Consider the following 19492-nt stretch of genomic DNA (forward strand, 5'->3'; position numbering starts at 1 on the left):
ACCTTCCGTTTAGAATGAGAAGCAAAGGAGGGAAATGAATCAAGGAGAGAAGCGACCTGGAACTAAGGAGAAATTTCCCAAGAGTGGGAACAATTAACCAGTGGAACAGCTTTTGCCTCCAGAAGTTGCTCCATCCTTGGAGGATTTTAAGAAGAGACTAGATGGTCACTAGGCCACCTGGAATGGTCTAGGAGGGTCTCCTGCTCAAGCAGTGGCTTGGATTAGAAGACCTCCAAGGTCCCCTCCAACTCTGATACTCTGTTTAAGGAGACAGGAGATACCTTCCCTCTTGCATTTCTCCCTTGGAAGGTCTGTTGGATGGGACAGTTGATGTCCCGGGCCAGCCTCTCTTTCTCCCACCCCCATCCAACCCTGCTCCTTGTGTCAGAGTTGCTGGTTATGGCAGGAGGGGAGGAGGCCAAGTTGGTGCTGGGATGCTTGGCTCCCTCCCTTCGGGTGTCAGCTTGTGCCAGCTGCTGCTTCGGAGAGCGTCCCTCTGCATGCGAAGGACGGGCCCTGCCTTTGCTGCAGCCATTAGCACCCCATGATGGATAGCCAAATGCAGCTTGCATGGTGGCTGCACTGAGTCACTGTTGTCGTACACAGACACACACACACAGAGAGGGAGGGAGAGACTCTTCCTCCGGATGGTCAAGGCAATAATGGCAGGCGTTTATCTGAGCTCTCCCCCCCCCCCCGCCACCCCTCAAAAGGCCTTTTGGCTTGCAAGGTCTTGCCAGGAGCCTGGCTTGAGTCGAGGAAATGGCAGAGTGGGCTTCATCAGGAATGTATCAGATTGAGAAGGAAGGAGAAAGGGTGACACCAAGTCTTCTGGCCACCAGGGAACGTCTTTTAGTCCGGCTGTTCTCTGCACTGACACACAATCAGGCGGGGGGAGGGGTGGGGTCCCACCAGCACAGCCTGTTTCTGTCCCACTGCAGAGAGCTGAGGAATCTGGGCAGCCCATTATCATGGGGAAGATCCTTGAGGTCAACTCCCTGATCAGCTCAGAGATCAACTTAAAAGCATCCAGGATGAGGATGTGCAGCCTCCACCAGAATAGGTCCAGTGCAGGAGAGTAAACCCCCTACTCTTCATAGACTCTTGGCATTCATTCATTCATTCATTCATACGACTTTTATCCCACCGTTATGCTTTTCATATGTAACTCACTGTGGTGAACATACAGATTAACAGATGAGTTGGAAGGGACCTTGTAGGTCATCTAGTCCAACTCCCCACCCAAGCAGGAGACCCTACGCCATTTCTGACAGATGGCAGTCCAGTCTCTTCTTGAAAGCCTCCAGTGATGAAGCTCCCACAACTTCTGAAGGCAACTTCTGTTCCATCTGTTGATTGCTCTCACTGTTCTCCTTATTTCTAGGTTGAATTTCTCCTTGTTCAGTTTCCATCCACAGTTCCTTGTCTGGCCTTCCGGTGCTTTGGAAAATAGCTTGACCCCCTCCTCTCTGTGGCAGCCCCTCAGATATTGAAAGACTGCTCTCATGTCTTCCCTGGTCCTTCTCTTTACTAGACTAGCCAGGCCCGTTCCTGCAACCGTTCTTCGTATGTTTTAGCCTCCAGTCCCCGAACCATCCTGGTTGCTCTCCTCTGCACTTTTTTTAGAGTTTCAACATCTTTTTAATAGTGTGGGGACCAAAACTGGATGCAATATATACCTCCCCCTGTTTTCCCTGCAACAACAGCCCTGTGAGGTGGGTTAGGCTGAGGGAGAGGCACTGGCTCAAAGCCACCAGCTGGCTTTTGTGCTTAAAGCTGGATTACAACTCCCAGTCTCCTGGTGATTGGCCCAAAGTCACCCAGACATCTTTCATGCCTAAGGTGGGACTAGAAGTCCCAGTCTCCTGGTGATTGGCTCCAAATCCTAGGAGACCTTGGCCCTTTTGGAAGCTGCTTCACGCTGCTGACTCATATTGAAATGGTTGTCCACTAGGACTCCAAGGTCCCTCTCCCAATTACTGTTGATAATTGTTCCTATTATTCCCTCATCTGGTGCCCTCAAAAACATTGAGGTACCAGAACAAATTTTGTGGTGTCTCTCCTTAACGTGAACAAGAGCTGTTAATGATTACATGGTAGTACCATTTTTCTAACCCCCTATCAGACAGTTGACATGCCATCTAGCCTACCTTTAACCAGCTTGCTAATGGACATATCAAATGTTGTGCCAGAGTCAAGTTATATTATGACTTTCTGAATATCCACAATCTGTTAAGGAACTGATCCAATCCAATAGTGAGAGTCTTCTGCGACTAAATCTTTTGGGACAAATCACTGCTGATTTCTGGTGGTTGCTGCATTATTTTCAAGGGTCTTGCAAAGCCATCACTGTATAATCTGCTCCAGAAAATCCCCAGGTATCTCTCACACTGGCTGGATTTTAGCTGCTTGGTCTTTCATGCTTCGGGGACATCAACGCCTTCCAAGGAACGAAGATTCCAATCCTATTTCTATTTCCGTACTCTTTGCAACTTTCAAGTGGAAGGGATCTTTTTGGTTGAAGAAGACTGAACCAGAATAATTGAATGACTCTTTTGATATGGGACAGCATTTTGTTCTTTTCATGCAGCAGCTGGTAGCCTGTTCCTTTCATTTCCCTTTCATTTCCAGCGTATTGATAGAAGCTCTTGTGGTTGTTATTATAGCATACTCCGGGTGTTAGACGCTGTTGATGGTTAGCCCCAAAGGCTGGGCGTTGGGACTCCAAGAAAGACCATCTTTACAGAAACAGAATAACAGAGCCTTGGAGGTCTTCTAGTCCAACCCCCTGCTCAAACAGGAGACGCTATCAGCCCATTTCAGACAGGTGGTTGTCCAATCTCTTCTTAAAAACCTCCAGTGATGGAGCAGCCACAACTCTTCCACTGGTTAACTGGTGAATTGTTCTCACAGGAAATTCCTCTTCAGTTCCAGGTTGCTTCTCTCCATGATCAGTTTCCACCCACTGCTTCTTGTCCTGCCTTCAGGGGCTTTGGAGAATAGGCGGGCCCCCTCTTCTCTGTGGCAGCCCCTCAAATATTGGAAGACGTTACCATGCCTCCCCAGTCCTTCTTTTCATTAAACTAGACACACACAATTCCTGCCACCGTTCTTCGTAGGTTTTAGCCTCTGGCTCCTTAATCATCTTAGTTGCTCTTTCTAGAGTCTCAACATCTTTTTTGTATCGTGGCAACCAACACTGGATGCAGGATTCCAAGTGTGGTGTAACTAAGGCAGTACTAAAACTTCACGTGATCTTGATTCTGTCCCTCTGTTAATGCAGCCCAGGATTGCGCTGGCATTTACGCCCGAGTTTTTGCTGCTGCTGCTTCCGTCGTTTGCATGCCAGCTCGGGATTCTGGGACTCCCTCAAAAGGGCAGCCCCGTTTTATGAAACTCTCTCGCCCCAGAGGTGTTTGGGAATGGAAGAAATATCTGTTGGCGTTCCAATGCAGAGAGACATCCGGGCCTTAGGTTAAGGGGTGAATGCCCTTGGTGTGTTCATAATCTTAAATTTTCATTATTTATTTATGTATGTTTTGAACACTCCCTGGGGAGGCTTTGTGGTAGAGTCTTCCAGGGTTGAAGCTGCTGTCCAACCTTGGTGATTTTCAGACTTGTGGACTTCAACTCCCAGAATTCCCCAGGCAGCCTTGCGAACCCCAGAATTCTCTGCACCCTGTCCACACCTGGCCCTGGCCAGAACCTGGATGGTACCTTGATTCTCAAGTGTTGAGGGGTGGGGGAGAGCACACTGGACCAGCCCGGGCCCTTCTGGGGCTTGAAAGCAGAAGAGGGACTCGGCCTAAGGAGAGAGCCTGGAGCCACAATGGGGGAGCTCGCTCCGTCCAGAGGCTCAAACCCTGACTGACACCTCCTGGGCTGATGCGCAAGCAGGAAACCGATTCTCCCTGTCTTTGAGCAGTTGTTGGAATTTTGGGGTGCAGTTGAATCAAAAAGTGCCTTTTGGGGTCAAAATAGAATTGGTTAGGGGAAGCGCCTTGTAACCTGGCACACGCTAGGCAATATAAACATACATTTGCAAGTGGGGGTAGCTTACAAAAATATGAACAAAAATGGATGACGATTTTCATACAAATGAAAATTCATTTGGTTTTGAATAGTTCTTCCCTCAGCAGGCCCGTGAGAGGGGAAGAGGGAACGTTGTAGGAAGGGAGAGGGCCACGGGGGTCTCAGGTGGGCACCTGGAATGGTGGGGCTGTGTCAAAGAGGGAGGGGCAGCCCCTTTCATGCTTGGCCTCAATAGATCTGACTCTTCCCCCCACAGTGCTCAGCATCGGAGAAGGAGGCTTCTGGGAAGGAACTGTGAAAGGACGGACAGGCTGGTTCCCGGCAGAATGTGTCGAGGAGGTGCAGATGCGGCAGTTCGATGCCCGACCAGGTAAGAGCCTTTTGGGGGGGGTGATCGAAGAGAGGCAGCCAGGACTGGGGTGCCCATTGCAGACGGTTGGCTTCCCCTAGTCCCAAAGGCCACTGGGAGGGAGGGGACGAGGGCTTGGCTGCTTGAGGGCCCTTGCTCGAGCCTTCGTGCACTTCCAGGTGGGGCTTAGGACAAGCTGCCTTTCAGTTGTGACTTTCTCAGGTGGCCTAGACTTTCGCTCAGAAGATGGGAGCCTCTTCCACAGGCGGCTGCTATCTAGAGACCGCCAATTGTCCCATACTTGAGGGGAGCCACCAAATGTAACGTAGGGCCCTGTGTTGGCCATGGGATGTCCGCGGGGCCAGGCAAGCAGGTCCTGGTGTTGGGGGGGGGAGCTAGAAGAAGCAAGGCAAAGCATGAATCTCTGCGGTGGACGGTGTTTTCATGTACTGCAAAGCTGTTTTGTATGCAGGGAGTCTCTTGCAATGACCGTCTCGAGCACCACTGTAAATCTTGGGGAGTCGGAGGGTTTTGTTTGGAGATGCTGAACTGAGACAGAGAAAATATTCTTCCTCTAAGCTTCATTGGCCGTTGAGGTGGCCGCAGCACTGCCCTCCCTGGACCTCTGGACTGGGCTGGCTGCAGAAGATGTCCGACTCGGGACACTCTGTGGTGGAAGGTCTCGGCTTAGCATACTCAGGAGGCAGAGGGACATTTATTAGGCGGCCCTGGAGGAGCAGGAGATGACCTCGGAGCAGGCCACGATCACCGGGAAGGCATCTGCTTCGCTTAGCAAGTCAGGAGCGGGAGAGGAAGAAACTCAAGGTTGCCCCGTCTTGACCAGTATCAGAATATTGAGATTCTCTTTGTAACCATAGAGTTCGGTTTCCTGATGTGGCCTACCTTGAAGGGCTGATAGCACCAGTCTTTGGAAGATGGGCTTCCCACACACTTCCTGGCCCTTCAACCTACCAGCTGGGCCGTCTTCCTTTCCACCAGCCACCTATGTGCCACCTTTTCTTTCACTGGTGTATATTCATATTTCTCTCCAGGAGCTTAGCATCCCATTTCTCCCCTCTGAAGGCAAGTCCCACCAGGGAGCATCCGTGTCTGGCAGGACTTGAACCTGGGACACCTTTGTGAGAGCCCATCCCTTCGCTATGGAGGCCCTCCCCCTCCCCCACCTCCTCTCTGCAAACCCGCCCCCCCCCCCTCTTCTAGCACAGATGATGTTCCCCAGTTGGGTCATGAAAGGTCTGCAAGAAAACCACCAGGCCCCGAGGTCGCCAAGGAGCCCTCATATCTATCCCCCCTGAGCTACCAATCTTCTCCTTTGCTGGTGCTGAAGGAGCATCAAGCAGCCGAAGCTCCGTCTACTCAACACACATTTTTTCCCCCTGCCTGCCTTTCCTGTCAGCCCCATCCCGTCTTCCCTCCTCCTTCCTGGGCACAAAGTGTTTCAGCACATTCTGGAAGCCCCCTGCAGCTTTGCCCTGCTGGATGGTTGTTTCTCAGTGTGGCGGGGAGGGTGTGGGCAGGATTCCCCCTCTTCCTCCTCCTCCTCCATGGCCTCCTGCCGCCATCAAGCTGGGGGGGAAGGGGGGCTGCAGCAGCTCCCGTCTCCAAGCTGCCTTCTTCCTGCCGAGGTGGGAACGTGGAGCCGGTGTTTTGCTAGCACTCGCTGAGCGCAACCGGGGACCCCCGCAGCTCCCTCTTCAGCCATCCTTCTCCCGGGCGGACCCATTGTTAGCTCCCCCCTGGGAGTGGACGTCCACTCCACGCTGCTAAGGTTGAGCAACACTGCAGTGAACCATCGTCCTTGTGATAGTGGCCGTGATAAGTCAGAACCGGAAGGCCGCAAAGGGCAGCTTCCCTGGACTTTAGCCGAGCTTTCCATGACGACCCCCAAGAGGCTCTCGCCCAGGAGACGAGGGGAGGCAGGATGCTGCTCAGGACGCAGGGCTGGCCGAACATTCACGGCCAGGGAGCTGATGGCAAAAGGCCCGGCATCAACTTGGAAGGAAGCGTTTGCTACACCCTGCAGCTCTCCATGGAGGCCCTGGGCTCTGCAACACACCTTTACAAACGCCTGGTGAGGAATTAGGAAATAGGACTATTAGATTTGCAGATGTCACACAAATATTGGAGGCAGCAGATTCTGGCGGAGGACAGCCTCACGGTTCAAGAGGCCCTTAACAGGCTGGAACCCTGGGCAGAAGCCAGCCAGATGAATTTCAACCTGGACAGATGCCAAGTAGTTCGTGTGGGTTGGAAAAATCAAACCCAAGGTGGAGGGGTGGGGGATACACTAAGCAGCAGTAAATTCAAAAGATATTAGGAGCTCTGGTAGCACAGCGGTAAGAATTCAGTACCTCAGACCGATTCTGCCCACCGCCAGGAGTTCGATCCTGACCGGCTCAAGGTTGGCTCAGCCTTCCATCCTTTCAAGGTCGATCAAATAAGGACCCAGATTGTTGGGGGCAATTATGCTGACTCTGTAAACCACTGTTGGATCTTTTGGTGGATCACCAACAGAACACCAGGCAACAGTGTGATCCACAAAGGAAAATGCAATCTTAGACTGCATCAAAGGAAGAAAAATGTCCAGCAGAAAAGGTGTCATCATTCTGCTCCATTAGCAATCGCGCTTAGACTTATATACCGCTTTACAGTGCTTTCCAGCCCTCTCTAAGCGGTTTACAGAGTCAGCATAATTGCCCCCAACAATCCGGGTCCTCATTTTACCCACCTCAGCAGGATGGAAGGCTTGAGCCTGGTGAGATTCAAACTGCCAAACTTCTGGCAGCCCGGCAGTCAGCAGAAGGAGCCTGCAGTACTGCACTCTAACCACTGCGCCACCACAGTCCAATGTGCATTGCTTAGACCCCACCTAGAATATTGCATCCAGTTCTGGAAACCACCATTTTGGATGGACTTCAGCAAAGTGGAATGTGTGTTAGGAACCCGAAAAGAAAAACATGTAAGGAACATTTTGGAGATAGTGGTCACGTTTAGCCTGGGGAAGAGAAGACTGTGAGAAGACACGATGATGGCCTTCCAGTATCTGAAGAGTGGCTGTATGGAGAGGGTTGGGCAGCAATGCTCAAAGTTGTTTCAGAAGGCAGGACATGAAACAAAGCGTTGAAATTACAGGAAAGAAGATTTTGATTGGAGGTCAGGAACATTGATGGAATGTGTTGCCTTAGGATGAGGTGGAGCCTCCTGGGGGTGGGCGGGGGCTGTGGTGGTCGCTTCCTGTCTGGATGGGGATTGGGCAGATGACCTCCATGACCCCACCGACCCTTTCATTCTATTATTCTATGAATATATTTGAATTACGGAAAATTTGGAGTCAGTTTGAACTTTGATTGCTGAATGCGATGAGCAGAGCACAACACAAGGAAAGCGTGCAAGAAAATAAGCAGAATATTGAACAGGGAGTCAAAGGAAGATTTGCCAGATCTCTTGATTGCTTTATGGGTGGGAAATGTTTAAAGGAAAGTTTGCAGTGGCATTCAAGGTGTCCGGGCTGGATGTGGGCTTTGGCATTCACCTGAAGCGGCGTTATTGTCTGAGAAACCGAGAGCTGTTCGATAGGCTGGATGATGCAATGAGGAATATGGATTTGAAAATTAGTGTGACAGAGGTAAAAGTGGTTGCATTTGGCAGAGAAAAGGGAATAAACAATTGCAGGGGGGAGGGGGGGAACCTCAGAACAAGCAAGATACCTGTACCTTGGCAGAAGGTTTACTAAGGCCGGAGAAATTGCTGGAGAAAGTTAGATATGTAAATACCACTAGAAAAATAATAGGTATCATGTGATCTATGGAGAGGAAGCAAAAATAGCTGCACCTGAGACCATCCTCTTAGTTGGGAATGTCCAGAGGAGTTGGGGGCAATGGGGATGGGGCTCTTCAGAAGTGTGTGTGATGGAAACAAGAGGAAACATAAAGTTTCCCCATCGTGTCCTACTCTAGAGGTGGTGTTCATTTCTGTTTCTCAGTCAAGGGAGCCAGCGTTGTCCGTAGCCAGAATGACTATGCGCCAAAGCTCAGGCCCTTAGCACTGCCAGGAGCACTTGGGCTTCCGTGCTCTCCCTCAGAGGTTTACCTATTGCTGATTTATTATTATAAGGTTATCGTAACAACATCTTGCACGTCTGAATGTGCTTCCCCCTCCCCTCCCTTTTTTTCTTTTTGTGAGAACAAGGTCGACTCGCTGAGATGCTTACTTGGATACGGTTCTCATCCAGGCTCAGGTGTCTTTCATCTACATACTGTCTTAGTTGCATCTCTTCCTCCTGTCCGTCCAGGTCTGTAGGAGAAAGAGGGGCAGAAGCTGGGGCCGGAGTCAAAAGAGGGATCAGCCTAGAATCCCTGAACTCAGTCCAGCCCACCCTGAATCCATCGGCCCTTGTCTCACTTCTAGCAGAGGCTTTCTTAGAGGATTCTTGTGCATTGGCCTTTAGCAATCGATCAGTTTAATCGGAGCTTAGATACGCGGAAACATACAAAACCAACGGCAGAAAAAACTCAGTGATCCATCGTGCCTGTCCCTTTTTTTATTTTTTTTATTATTTTATTCTTATTTTTATTTTATTCTTTTTTAGTTTATTAACGTTTGTCAGATGATAGACCTGCGTTTATCCCAAGCATGTTTAAACTCAGTTCCTGATGATTAACCTCCGACCTCCGCTGGAAGTTGGTTCCAAGCTTCTGCTGCTCTTTCTGTGAAGAAGTCCTTTTGGACTTCCCTCCTGCTCACGTGTGGGCCTGGTCTTTTGCGCCTGATGGGGCCTTTCCTTCGGCCCCTTGCCCAGGGCTCACGGGGGGCGGGGGAGAGGCCCTTGGACCTAAGGAGGTCCCACAGAGGAGACCGTGGCCACTCTGTTATGGTGAGCATGGACCCCTGAAGTGTGGGCAGACACCAGAGTGGGATGGAGGGTGAGCAGCTCTGTTCCCAGGGCGAAGGCAGGCGCTGGCGGCAGAAAGGAAGAAGACAATGCCACTAATGAGCTGGGAAGGCTGCAGATGCCCTCACCGGTTCTGCCTTTGGCCAACTACATTCCAGTTGCCGCTGCCTCTCCCTTTCTCTCAAAACAGGGAACATATAATCGTTGAAGGGAAATTGTGGGTGTCAGTCATTGACTAATTACTCCAAAGCATCCTTGATTATATCTGCATTCTCACAGCTCCGCACAGCAATCAGAAGTGCACTTTGAGAGGAGGCCTCCTTGTGTGGGAGTTCCTGATGGAGCCAACCCAGGGTTGAAATGCTCCTGGTTCAGACCAGATCGCCCGATCCGGTAGCAATGGTGGCGGGTGGTTTGGAGAACCGGTAGCAAAAATCCTTGTGCACCCCCCTCCATGCCCAGCTGAGCCCCGCGATCACCAGAGGCTGCTTTTTTTTACTTTGAAAAGCATTTTTTCTACAACTTCTTCGGTAAAAAAAAAAAAGCCTCTGATGATCGCGTGGCTCAGCTGGGATGGTCAGAGGCTTTTAAAAGCATTTTTTCTACAACCTCTTCAGCTGAAAAGGTTGTTAAAAAAATGCTTTTAAAAGGCTCTGACCATCCCAGCTGAGTTGCCTGATCATCAGAGGCTTTTAAAAGCATTTTTTTTCTCTTTGGCCAAAAAAATGCTTTTAAAAGTAAAACAAAAGCCTCTGATGATCGCGCAGCTCAGCTGGGATGGTCAGAGGCTTTTAAAAGCATAAATGCTTTTAAAAGTTAAAAAAAAAAAAAAGTTGGCCATGCCCACCCAGTCACATTACCCACCACCACCACCAAGCCACGCCCACAGAACCAGTAGTAACAAATTTTACATTTCACCACTGGGCCAACCTCTCTCTCTGCCCAGAACATCCGTGGCTTCTGGGACAGGCAACCGTAGGCTCCCTTTTGCAGACCGGACACTGCCTCCATCCAGTTGGGACACATTTCAGAGAAGACTTTGTAGTCCACTTCTCTCCAGACTCAGGGATTTTAGATGGAGCAGGATGGGACCTCTCCTTCTTCAGAAGTCCATGGGTGGGGGGCAAGGCTTCTCCTCAAATTCCAATTTTATTGTTAGGACCAGTCAATTTATGAGCAAAGGACGTGCAAGTTTGCAGGTTCACCCCAAAAAGGGGGATTGGAGGAGAAATTTTAAAAATTGTAAGAATTTTAAAACGGGCGACACATACAATTCTGTGTGAATCTGGTGGGCAAGAGATGGTCTTCCTGGGTAAATCTGAGGTATCCAGGATATGATCAGGATGTCTGCCACTATGATGAGGTGTTAGTTGTGTTATGCACCACTTACCCTAAAAAAGACGAAGAGCTTCGATTGCAGTCATGGCCCCCCCCCGTTGCCTTCTGGCCGTGCCCTGCAGACGGAGGTAGCAGTCAGAAAGGAAAGTTGCCTTGCAGGTGATAGAATAACACGAGTTGGAAAGGACCTTGGAGGTCTTCTAGTCCCACCCCCTGCTCAAGCAGAAGATCCTACACCATTTCAGACAAATGGTTGTCCAATCTCTTTTTAAAAATCTCCAGTGTTGGAGCATTCACAACTTCTGGAGGCAAGGAGTTCCACTGGTTAATTGTTCTCACTGTCAGGAAATTCCTCCTTAGTTCCAGGTTGCTTCTCTCCTTGGTGAGTTTCCACCCGTTGCTTCTTGTCCTGCCTTTGGGTGTTTTGGGAGAAGAGGTTGACCCTCTCAACCCTTTCAGATCGTTTGCGTCAGCTGCCTCCCTTCCCCCCCCCCTTCCTGCTGGCTTGCTCTCCCCCATTGTCGCAGCCAAGGGCGACTTTCAGCCAATCCTGGATTATCTTGAAGAGCTAAACAGGATCCAACTTGCTTAAGAGGCTCTGTGGGAGATCCTGGGCTAGACTGGGAAATGAAATAACAATCTGGAATACGGTCAAAGGCTTTTGTGCCGTTGGGAAAAAGCCTCCCTGGAAGGAAGAGGCTTCCTTCAAACTCTCAAGGGGATCAGAAATATCACGGAGGTGCAGAACCGTTGAATGGGTCTTTGGGTGCTTATAAAGTTCAGGCTTGGGTCACGTGGCTCATTCAAAACAAAGCCTAAAAGTCATTTTTCAACATTTTAGCCAAAGTACTCTCTACTAAAGCAGCATATACTGTAGATCGGTAAACTACCATTATGGCATCAGGACTCTTAATTGCTTATGAGGTTGAACTGAGCAATTCTAAATGTAAGAAACTCAGATTTAGGATGTGCTATCAACCCACACAATGAGTCAAGGGTGTTTTCTATTAGAATAGAATTAAATTCTATCCCAAAAATGGACTTTTGCAATGTAAGATTGTTCTGGAGCCCAGAGCTGTTTCCCTTCCAGGGAAAGAAATGCAATAGGCAGCCCCTCATTTCCGTGGGGTGCAACCTTGGGGAAAGAAGGAAGGAAGGGGCTGTTTTGCTCCAGGCCATGGAAATCTGAGCAGAGACCCAGCCCAGCAGAGGCTGTGACCCCTGCCCAGAAAGTCACCTCCAGGCACACGCACACACCGTGCCATTGCAGGCATCTGGGAGAGCAAGCAAGTGAGGTCCTCCCCCTTCCAGCCCAGGGAGCTTTTCCCTCCCCGCCTCCAATCCTGGTTTGACCTGGGAAATCCTCTGGGTTCCCCTCCATCCAGGAGCCGGTTTCTTCAGGGGGGCCGTTTTGGAAAGAGCCTCGGTGGTTTTGAGGAAATATTTGTCTTCCTAATTGCCTCCATTAAGCGCTTTTAGTACGTTTTGCCCATTGTGAGGAGAAGGTCATTGCTGCCAGGCCTGTTCTGGGGGGGGGGGGGATGGAGGCTGAATGCAATGAGCCTCTGCAAGATGCTGGGGGTGGGGGGCTAATTGGTGATTTAAACTTGAGCAGGCCCTGTATGCAGATGGCTTTGCCAAACTCTGTCCTGCAGGTACACTCTCAACACGTCGTCCATCCATTGTTGTTATAAGAGCTTAGAGTAAGAGAGTTGGAAGGGTCCTTGGAGGCCTTCTAGCAATCCAACCCCATTCTCAAGTAGGAGACTCTACACCATTCCAGACAAACGGCTGCCCAGTCTCTTGTTAAAACCCTCCCCAATTTCTGGAGGCAAGAGGGCCTCCGCTTGTTCTCATCCCTGCAGGACTCAATGGTCAGGAGAGGTTCTTCTCACGGCCAGGCTCTGAAGGACTGGAGTCCACCTATTCTCTAAGCACTAAGGACAAGAAGCAACGGATGGAAACTCATCAAGGAGAGAAGCAACCTAGAATTAAGGAGGAATTTCCTGAGAGTTAGAACAATTCATCAGCGGAACAACTTGCCCCCAGAAGTTGTGGGTGCCCCATCACTGGAAGGTTTCAAGAAGAGATTGTCTGTAATGGTATAGGATCTCCTGCCTTGAGCAAGGGGCTGGAAGAGAAGGCGTCCCTTGCAATTCTGTTAACTCCATTAATTAATCAGTCAATCAATCAGTGGAACAGCTTGCCACTAGAAGTTGGAGGTTTTCACTGAAGGTTTTCAAGAAGAGAGCGGACAACCGTTTGTCTGAAATGGTAGAGGGTCTCCTGTTTGAGCAAGGGGCTCTAAAGTCTCTGCTACAACTCTGCTATTCCGTCATTCTGTTAAGGCCCCTATCTAGGCAGGCACATCTGCCCAGCTGTCAGTCTTTGGTGGGAGAAAAGTTACTGCAACGTGACTTGCCTCCTGCAGGCAAAACCAGCCCTCTTCCTGCCCCGTTGAGTGGGGGTCTTCTCCCCAAGGCCCCCTTCTTCACCCAAGCCTTTGGGGGGGATCAGCGGTCACCAGGCTGGCTGCTGCATTTGGCCCCAGGATCAGGGCCCCGGTTATTTACTCACTTACTCACCACTCATGGTTTATCCAGGCTGGATTAGCAACGAACGGGTGCATTTAAAAATAAACTGATTTTTCATGGCCTCTGATTCAAGTCCACCCCAGATTTTTCACTCCCTTTGCAAAACAGGATTCTTGACAACTGAGGAAAAAATGTTTTATTTATTTGGTGGCTCAGCGTAAAGAGGAGCAAGGAGGTTGTTTTGCCTGGCGTAGCAAATGAGGAATCCTGCTTGCTTCCTCGCTCCCTTTTAAGCTGTGGCCCCTTGGCTGCAGTTCGTTGGTGTTTTGTTTCTATTAATGAAAACGGTACATCAGCCACATTGCAGCCAAGTCGGAAAAAGAGGGAGGGAGGGTCTGAAAATGCCTTTGAAATCCTTCATTCCCCCCCCCAAGCAGAGAGATCCACCTCAGCACTGAGCTTTTGGGATCCACCCTGACACGGTCTGCAGGCGGCCCTTTTGCTGAGGGAGGGGCACTTGCTCCTTCTTAGGAGAGGGAGGTTTTGGGGAGGCTCAGCTTCTCCTTAGGCTCCTCATCCCTGACCCTCCAGATGGCAACCTGTAGCCAACAGCATTTTGGTCCACCCATTCTGAGCTTTTGGGACCACAACGGGAGGATGGCAGCACAGTCTCCCCCTGGAAATGTTGGTTGCTACCAAATTCAGCAGTTGGGCTATTCATTGGCCAGTCTATGGGGTGGTGGGCAGCTCCTAAATATAGTTGGTTGGTTGGTTGGTTGGCAGGTGTGTGTGTGTGTGTGTGTGTGTATGAGAGGGAGAGGGAGGGAGGGAGGGAGATATATAGAAGATAGACAGATAATCAGACAGACAGACAGAGGAGAGGTAGGTAGGTAGGTAGATATATAGAAGGGAGGGAGGGAGGTAAGTGGGGAGGGAGGGAGAGAGAGAGAGAAGACTGACGGATGGATGCAGGGCCACTCTTCAAAGATCTGCAGAGGTTGTTGGCTGTTTTTTAGTGACATTGTAAGGCGGAAGAAAGCAAGCTGAAGAGCGGCCTTGGTGAACGTGTGAATTCTGAGCCCAAGAGGAATCTGGTTCTTTCGGGTTTACAATGTCAGATGACCGAGAAAGTGCAGCTCTTGAAGGGCTGCCTGCACCATTTGTGATGAAAAGGCGGTTCTTGAAAAATGAGGCATTTAACCAGGGTCAGCCACCTGTGGGGGAGGGGGCGCCCTGTCTTCCTGGGAAAGAAGATAGGAAGCTGGGTGTTAATGGATGCTTCCAGATGGCCCCTTTTTCCTTTTGTTGACTATCTCCGTTCTTCAAATCTGTAGTTGGAATTTATCTTGGCCTGGAGCTGGTACCATCCCTGGTTTGTTTGCTGGGGCCGCACCTTCCTCCCTTTTGCTCCCTCCACCTCCCCTTGCCCATCCCTTTCTCTCCAGAGGGACTCTTCAGCCTTCTTCTGTCCTCCTCCTCCTCCTCCTCCTCTTCCGTTCTCACATCCATCAGCCCCGATGCCTGCTTCCTGCTTGACAGCTCCATTAAGTGCCATCTCACAGCGGCTATATTTAGAAGCCAGGAGAAGAATGAGCCTCCTGGCTGTGGACAGGCCATCAATCCTGGTCCCATCACAAAATAATGTCCTCTTCTCTGGCCTGGAATGAGCTCTACCAGAGGGCTTTCAAACAAGGAGCTTGGAGAGAAGCATCTGGGAAGGAAGGGAGAGCAAGAGGTGAAGGTTTGTTGCACCCCAAATATTAATTCCTTCCCCTGCCCCCCAACCCTACACCCTTCGGGTGCAACAACTTCAAGAGAGGTTGATGCTTCAGCTTCTAGCTTCTTCCACCAGCAGGACCTGGTGGAACAATTGAGCAACAGGGATCTTCTCACGCTTGAGTGGACTTGTCTACATCTCTTGGTCTAGCATGTGGGGATGGAAGGCCCCATCGAAGGAACTGCTGGTCAGAGGGGCTTCTCCTGGCTCCAAGGACCTATTGTGGAGAACCTCTGATCTGTGGTCTTCATAAGAGATCCTTAGAAAAGCCTCCCCCAGGGGGATGGGATGGATCCCTTGGAAACTCCCATAAGGGTTGTCTGTATTTGAGTGCTGGGAAAGGAATTTGGACGTCTGTGTGAGGAGGCAGCTGAGGTCCCCTTCTGTTGCTTCCTAAATGTTGGAGCTAAGAGCCACGTGCCTCTGTCCTGGGGGGGGAGGGGTCCAGCTCGCCTGGCAAAGTCCCAGCCCCCCAACTCGGCCTCCTTTCAGACTTCCTTCCCACTGACTTCATTACTGGGCAATCTCTGGATGTGAGGCTGCCTTGCTTGCTGTTCTTCTTAATCGTCCTTAACTGCCATTCCATGGGCAGTCCACAAATCAATTACAAACATTAGAAAGATAATTAAAAACTGCGCAGAATACAGCACAATATGCAACAGTAAAAATGGCCATAAATCCAGCATAAAAAGCCCTGCCATAAACCGACCGTAAAAAGCTCTAGGCATTTGGAGCCCCAGCGTGGCTTGGCCAGGACAGCTGCCATTGGCCTGAGGCTCCCTTTGCTGGGAAGGGAAGGTGCCTGAGGGAGCTCAGAGACCCTGCTGGGTTGGGGGCTGGCCGGACCCTCTCTGGTGGAGCTGCGTGCAGTGATGTGCTGAGCCAGAGCTCACCAAGACATTTGAGGTTGAGGCAGAATGCAGAGCACCAAGGAGCTAAGCAAAGCTTGGCATGATTCAGGGGGCTGGACTAGAAGACCTCCAAGGTGCCTTCCAGCTCTATTCTGACTGACTGACTGACTGATTGATTGATGGGGTATCAGGACAGGGTCAACACGGCTGGGAGACCTTCTGGACTGTAAAGACCATGGCTTGGCCATGTTCTTCAGCTTGGATGGCCCGGGAGAGAGCACCAGGGGTTTCCATGGGCTTGGTGCCCCCCCGGGAACATGCTTGGCCTGAAGACTTTATTGAACGGAAGGCAAGAGTCTCTCTCAGCAGCTCCCCAAGGCTTGTGGTGGGAGTCATCACAGTTCCCGGTAAATTGTATTCTTCAGGATGACAGAAGGGTAATTATTACAGATGTAATAATCTGTAATCATATTTCACAAAATTAATTCCAATTAAATGTGCTCAGAAGACCAAACTACTGACGCCTTAGATTGAAGGCAATGAAGACATCAGAGTGGTGGGCAGCCTTTCAGGATCAACCATCAACAGTCAAGGGACAAGCTGTCAAGAAAGAAGCTGCAGACCAGAAGACCTTGGGGAAAGATCTCCAGAGGCCGTGATATGCTCATACCTTGTGCAAGCCATGATATTCCCTGTGACACTCTACGGAAGCAAAATTGGGGTTCCGAAGAAGCAGGAGAGGAAAAGCATTGATGCTTCTGGACGTGGTTGTTGGAGAAGACTCCCGAGTAGACCGTGGACAGCCAAGAAAATCAAGGAGTGGATCATTGAACACTGGACCAACCCAGAGTTCTCACTCAAGGCGCCCAATGATCAGGCTCAGATGTCCAAACACATTCAGCAAAGACCATCAGCTCTCTGGCAGAAGGTCAGATGTTGGGAAGGGTAGAAGGAAAGGGAAGACCAGCAGCAAGATGGATGGATGGATGGATGGATGGACTCAGCTACAAGGATGATGAGGAGTGGTTATGGAGAAAACCTAGCTAGGAGGTCACTAAGAGTCAACAATAACTTAAAGGCACATAATCAGATCAACTGAAATTAAAGAAATGTTAGATTATGTACTGTTCGTATCCACTACAGTTTTGAAGTGTGAGCACTGACATCGCCAGCTGTGGCTCAGAGCAGGTGATAACCCTGCTCCGTTCAGTAGCACCAAAGATAATTTTATGAACTGGTATCCTGTGTAGTATTTCTTATAAACAAAAAGCAGCGAACGTATCTAATGCTCCTTCCTCCTCCTATTTTCCTCACCACAACAACCTTGTGAGGTGGACTGGGCTGAAAGAGGGCGACTGGCCCGAAGTCACCCAGCTGGCTTTGATGCCTAAGGCAGGACTACAACTCTCCGGCTCCTGGTTTCTAGCCTGGAGCCTTAACCACTAGAGCCTGGGGGTCCATCCGTTGGCCTCCTCGGCCATGTTGAGCGCAGCGGAATTGTCTTGGCCCACCTATACGAGATAGTTAATGTACATCAATCTCATAATAATGTGAAAATGATAGCAGTCTTCCAGTAATTGAGGGGTTCTCGCATAGAGGAGTGGGTTGAGCTGTTCTCCAAAGCCCCTGAAGGCAGGAGAAGAAACAATGGATGGAAACTAATCAAAGAGAGAAACAACCTGGATTTTAGGAGGGATTTCCTGATAGTGAGGACAATCAATCAGTGGGACGGCTTCCTTCCAGAAGTTATGGATGCTCCGTCACTGGAGGTCTTTAAAAAGAGATTGGACAGCCCCTTGTCAGAAATGCTATAGGATCTCCTGCTTCAGCAGGGGGTTGGACTAGAAGACCTCCAAGGTCCCTTCCAAGTTTGTTATTCTGATATTTTCTGTTTACGATCTTGTGCATTGCTACCTGTCCAGGACTGTGGGGGGGGGCTGTGGGTTGGACATGCCTGCACCAGACCAAACTGGCTCCAGAACAGCCAAGTTCTAGAAGGTTCTACCAGGCTTTCACAGGAGGGAAACGGTGGCTTTCTGTTCTGGTGTCCCCATTCTTTCCTTTCCTGTAACCTGCCGTGAGATTCTCTGGGGAGTAGACAGGTAGATAAGTGGGAGCCGTTCTCGTGATACTTCAGACTTCCGTTTCTCCTTTTTCCACGAAGCATCAGCAATGGGGCCAGGACCCATGGTCCACCCTTGCCTCACACAAGGTCTCAGCCCAGGCTGGTCTGGCCCGGTTCTGTGCACATTCACTGTCAGCGGTGCTGAGTGCGCCAAGCAGAGAAGGCTCTTCCCCATCCCTTGGTCTGCTGGACCTGCCACTCCCCCTCCCTGCCTCCCAAATTTCTCCCCTTTCCCCTATTCTGCCGGCAGCTGGCTGAGACCCTTCCCCCCTGGGTCGCCTAGGGCAGCCCTCAGCCACACAGGTGGGTGTTTTTAAGCAGCTGGTTCATTGCGTGAGGCCATGTGGACATGGGGCCGGTTTCCCTTTGAGGCAGCCTCTTCGTGTTCCTCCTTTGATTCCTCTCCGCGTGTGCAAGTGGCGATGGTCCGTCCGTCCTTTCAGCCCGAAAGGCTCCTCGAAGCTTACAGATCCGTGCGCTGCAGGCGGATTCGTGTGGGTTGAGCGTTTTGTAAGGCGAGCACAATAGGCGCGCAGCCCTGTCGCTCGGGGTTGAACAGCGGAGCCCTTGGCGCTCTCTCCGAGCTCGGCTGTTTGCTTGCAGAGGCTTCATTATCTGCCAAGGCAAGAAAGGAGCAAGCGCCACCCTCCCTCCCTCCCTCCCTCCCTCCCTCGCTCGGCTGACGTTCACTCGTCAGATAATCTGCCAGCAACCAGCCGAGCTCGGAGAGCATCAAGGACTCCACAATGAGGAGAACGGGGGCCTTTCTCCGCCTCTATAAGATTTGTTAACCCAGCTGGTATTTCGTCATCCCTGCCAGCAACTGCTGCCATCCAGGCCATGCAACGTCTGTATTGGGAAACCGAAGGAGCCGCCTCAGGCTCCCCACCCAGATAGGACCAAGGGGATGGCCTCCTCCTCATGGACAGTTCTCCTGCAGGCTCTTGGACCTCCAGCCTTGGCCCTCCGTCCTGCCGGTGGTTTAGGCAGGGAGCCAGCTAGCCAGTCTGCGGCAGCCTGGCAGGACTCATCATTCAAGCACAGTGGTTAGCACGCAGCATTGCAGGCTGACTCTGCCCACTGCCAGGAGTTTGATCCTGACGGGCTCAAAGTTGACTCAGCCTTCAATCCTTCCGAAGTCGGCAAAATGAGGACCCAGATTGTTGGAGGAAATTACGCTGACTCTGGAAACCGCTCGAGAGGGCTGGAAAGCACTGTGAAGCAGCATAGAAGTCTTAAGTGCTAGTGCTATTCATGACCTCATGCTGAGCAGCTGTACCAGTATTGCAGTGGGCTTGCTGGTGTCATGATCCGGAGGCCTTCCTTCTTGCAGTTTCTCAGCTAAGGACATAGAATGAGGAAGTTGGAAGGGACCTTAGAGATCGTATAGTCCAAACCCCTGCAGGAGACCCTTCACCTTCTCAGAATTCTTGTGGGTCTGAATCCCCCCCCCCATTGATGCAATGCCTGTGGAGTTTCAGGGCCAGAGGGCTTCCTTGCAGGAGAGGCTAAGGGGACCCAGAGCCAGTGAGCGGTGTCCAAGGATGGGGCTGAGGGATCCATCGGCGTGTCCA

At 50.8% G+C, this 19492-nt stretch overlaps 1 protein-coding gene across 1 annotated transcript in view; it reads left to right on the top strand.

Moving 5' to 3' along the window:
- The window catches only part of SHANK3 (SH3 and multiple ankyrin repeat domains 3), a 197595-nt gene that overhangs the window by 111452 nt on the left and 66651 nt on the right, over positions 1–19492 (top strand). Inside the window, exon 12 of the mRNA XM_070947935.1 lies at positions 4289–4402. Within this exon, the coding sequence (XP_070804036.1) occupies positions 4289–4402 (114 nt within the window). The remainder of the gene's footprint in view (positions 1–4288; positions 4403–19492) is intronic.

The sequence above is a fragment of the Pituophis catenifer genome, unplaced genomic scaffold (genome assembly GCF_029215685.1).
Source record: "Pituophis catenifer annectens isolate HBS135680 unplaced genomic scaffold, rPitCat1.0.hap2 SCAF_7, whole genome shotgun sequence".
In the NCBI taxonomy this organism is placed as follows: Eukaryota; Metazoa; Chordata; class Lepidosauria; order Squamata; family Colubridae; genus Pituophis; species Pituophis catenifer.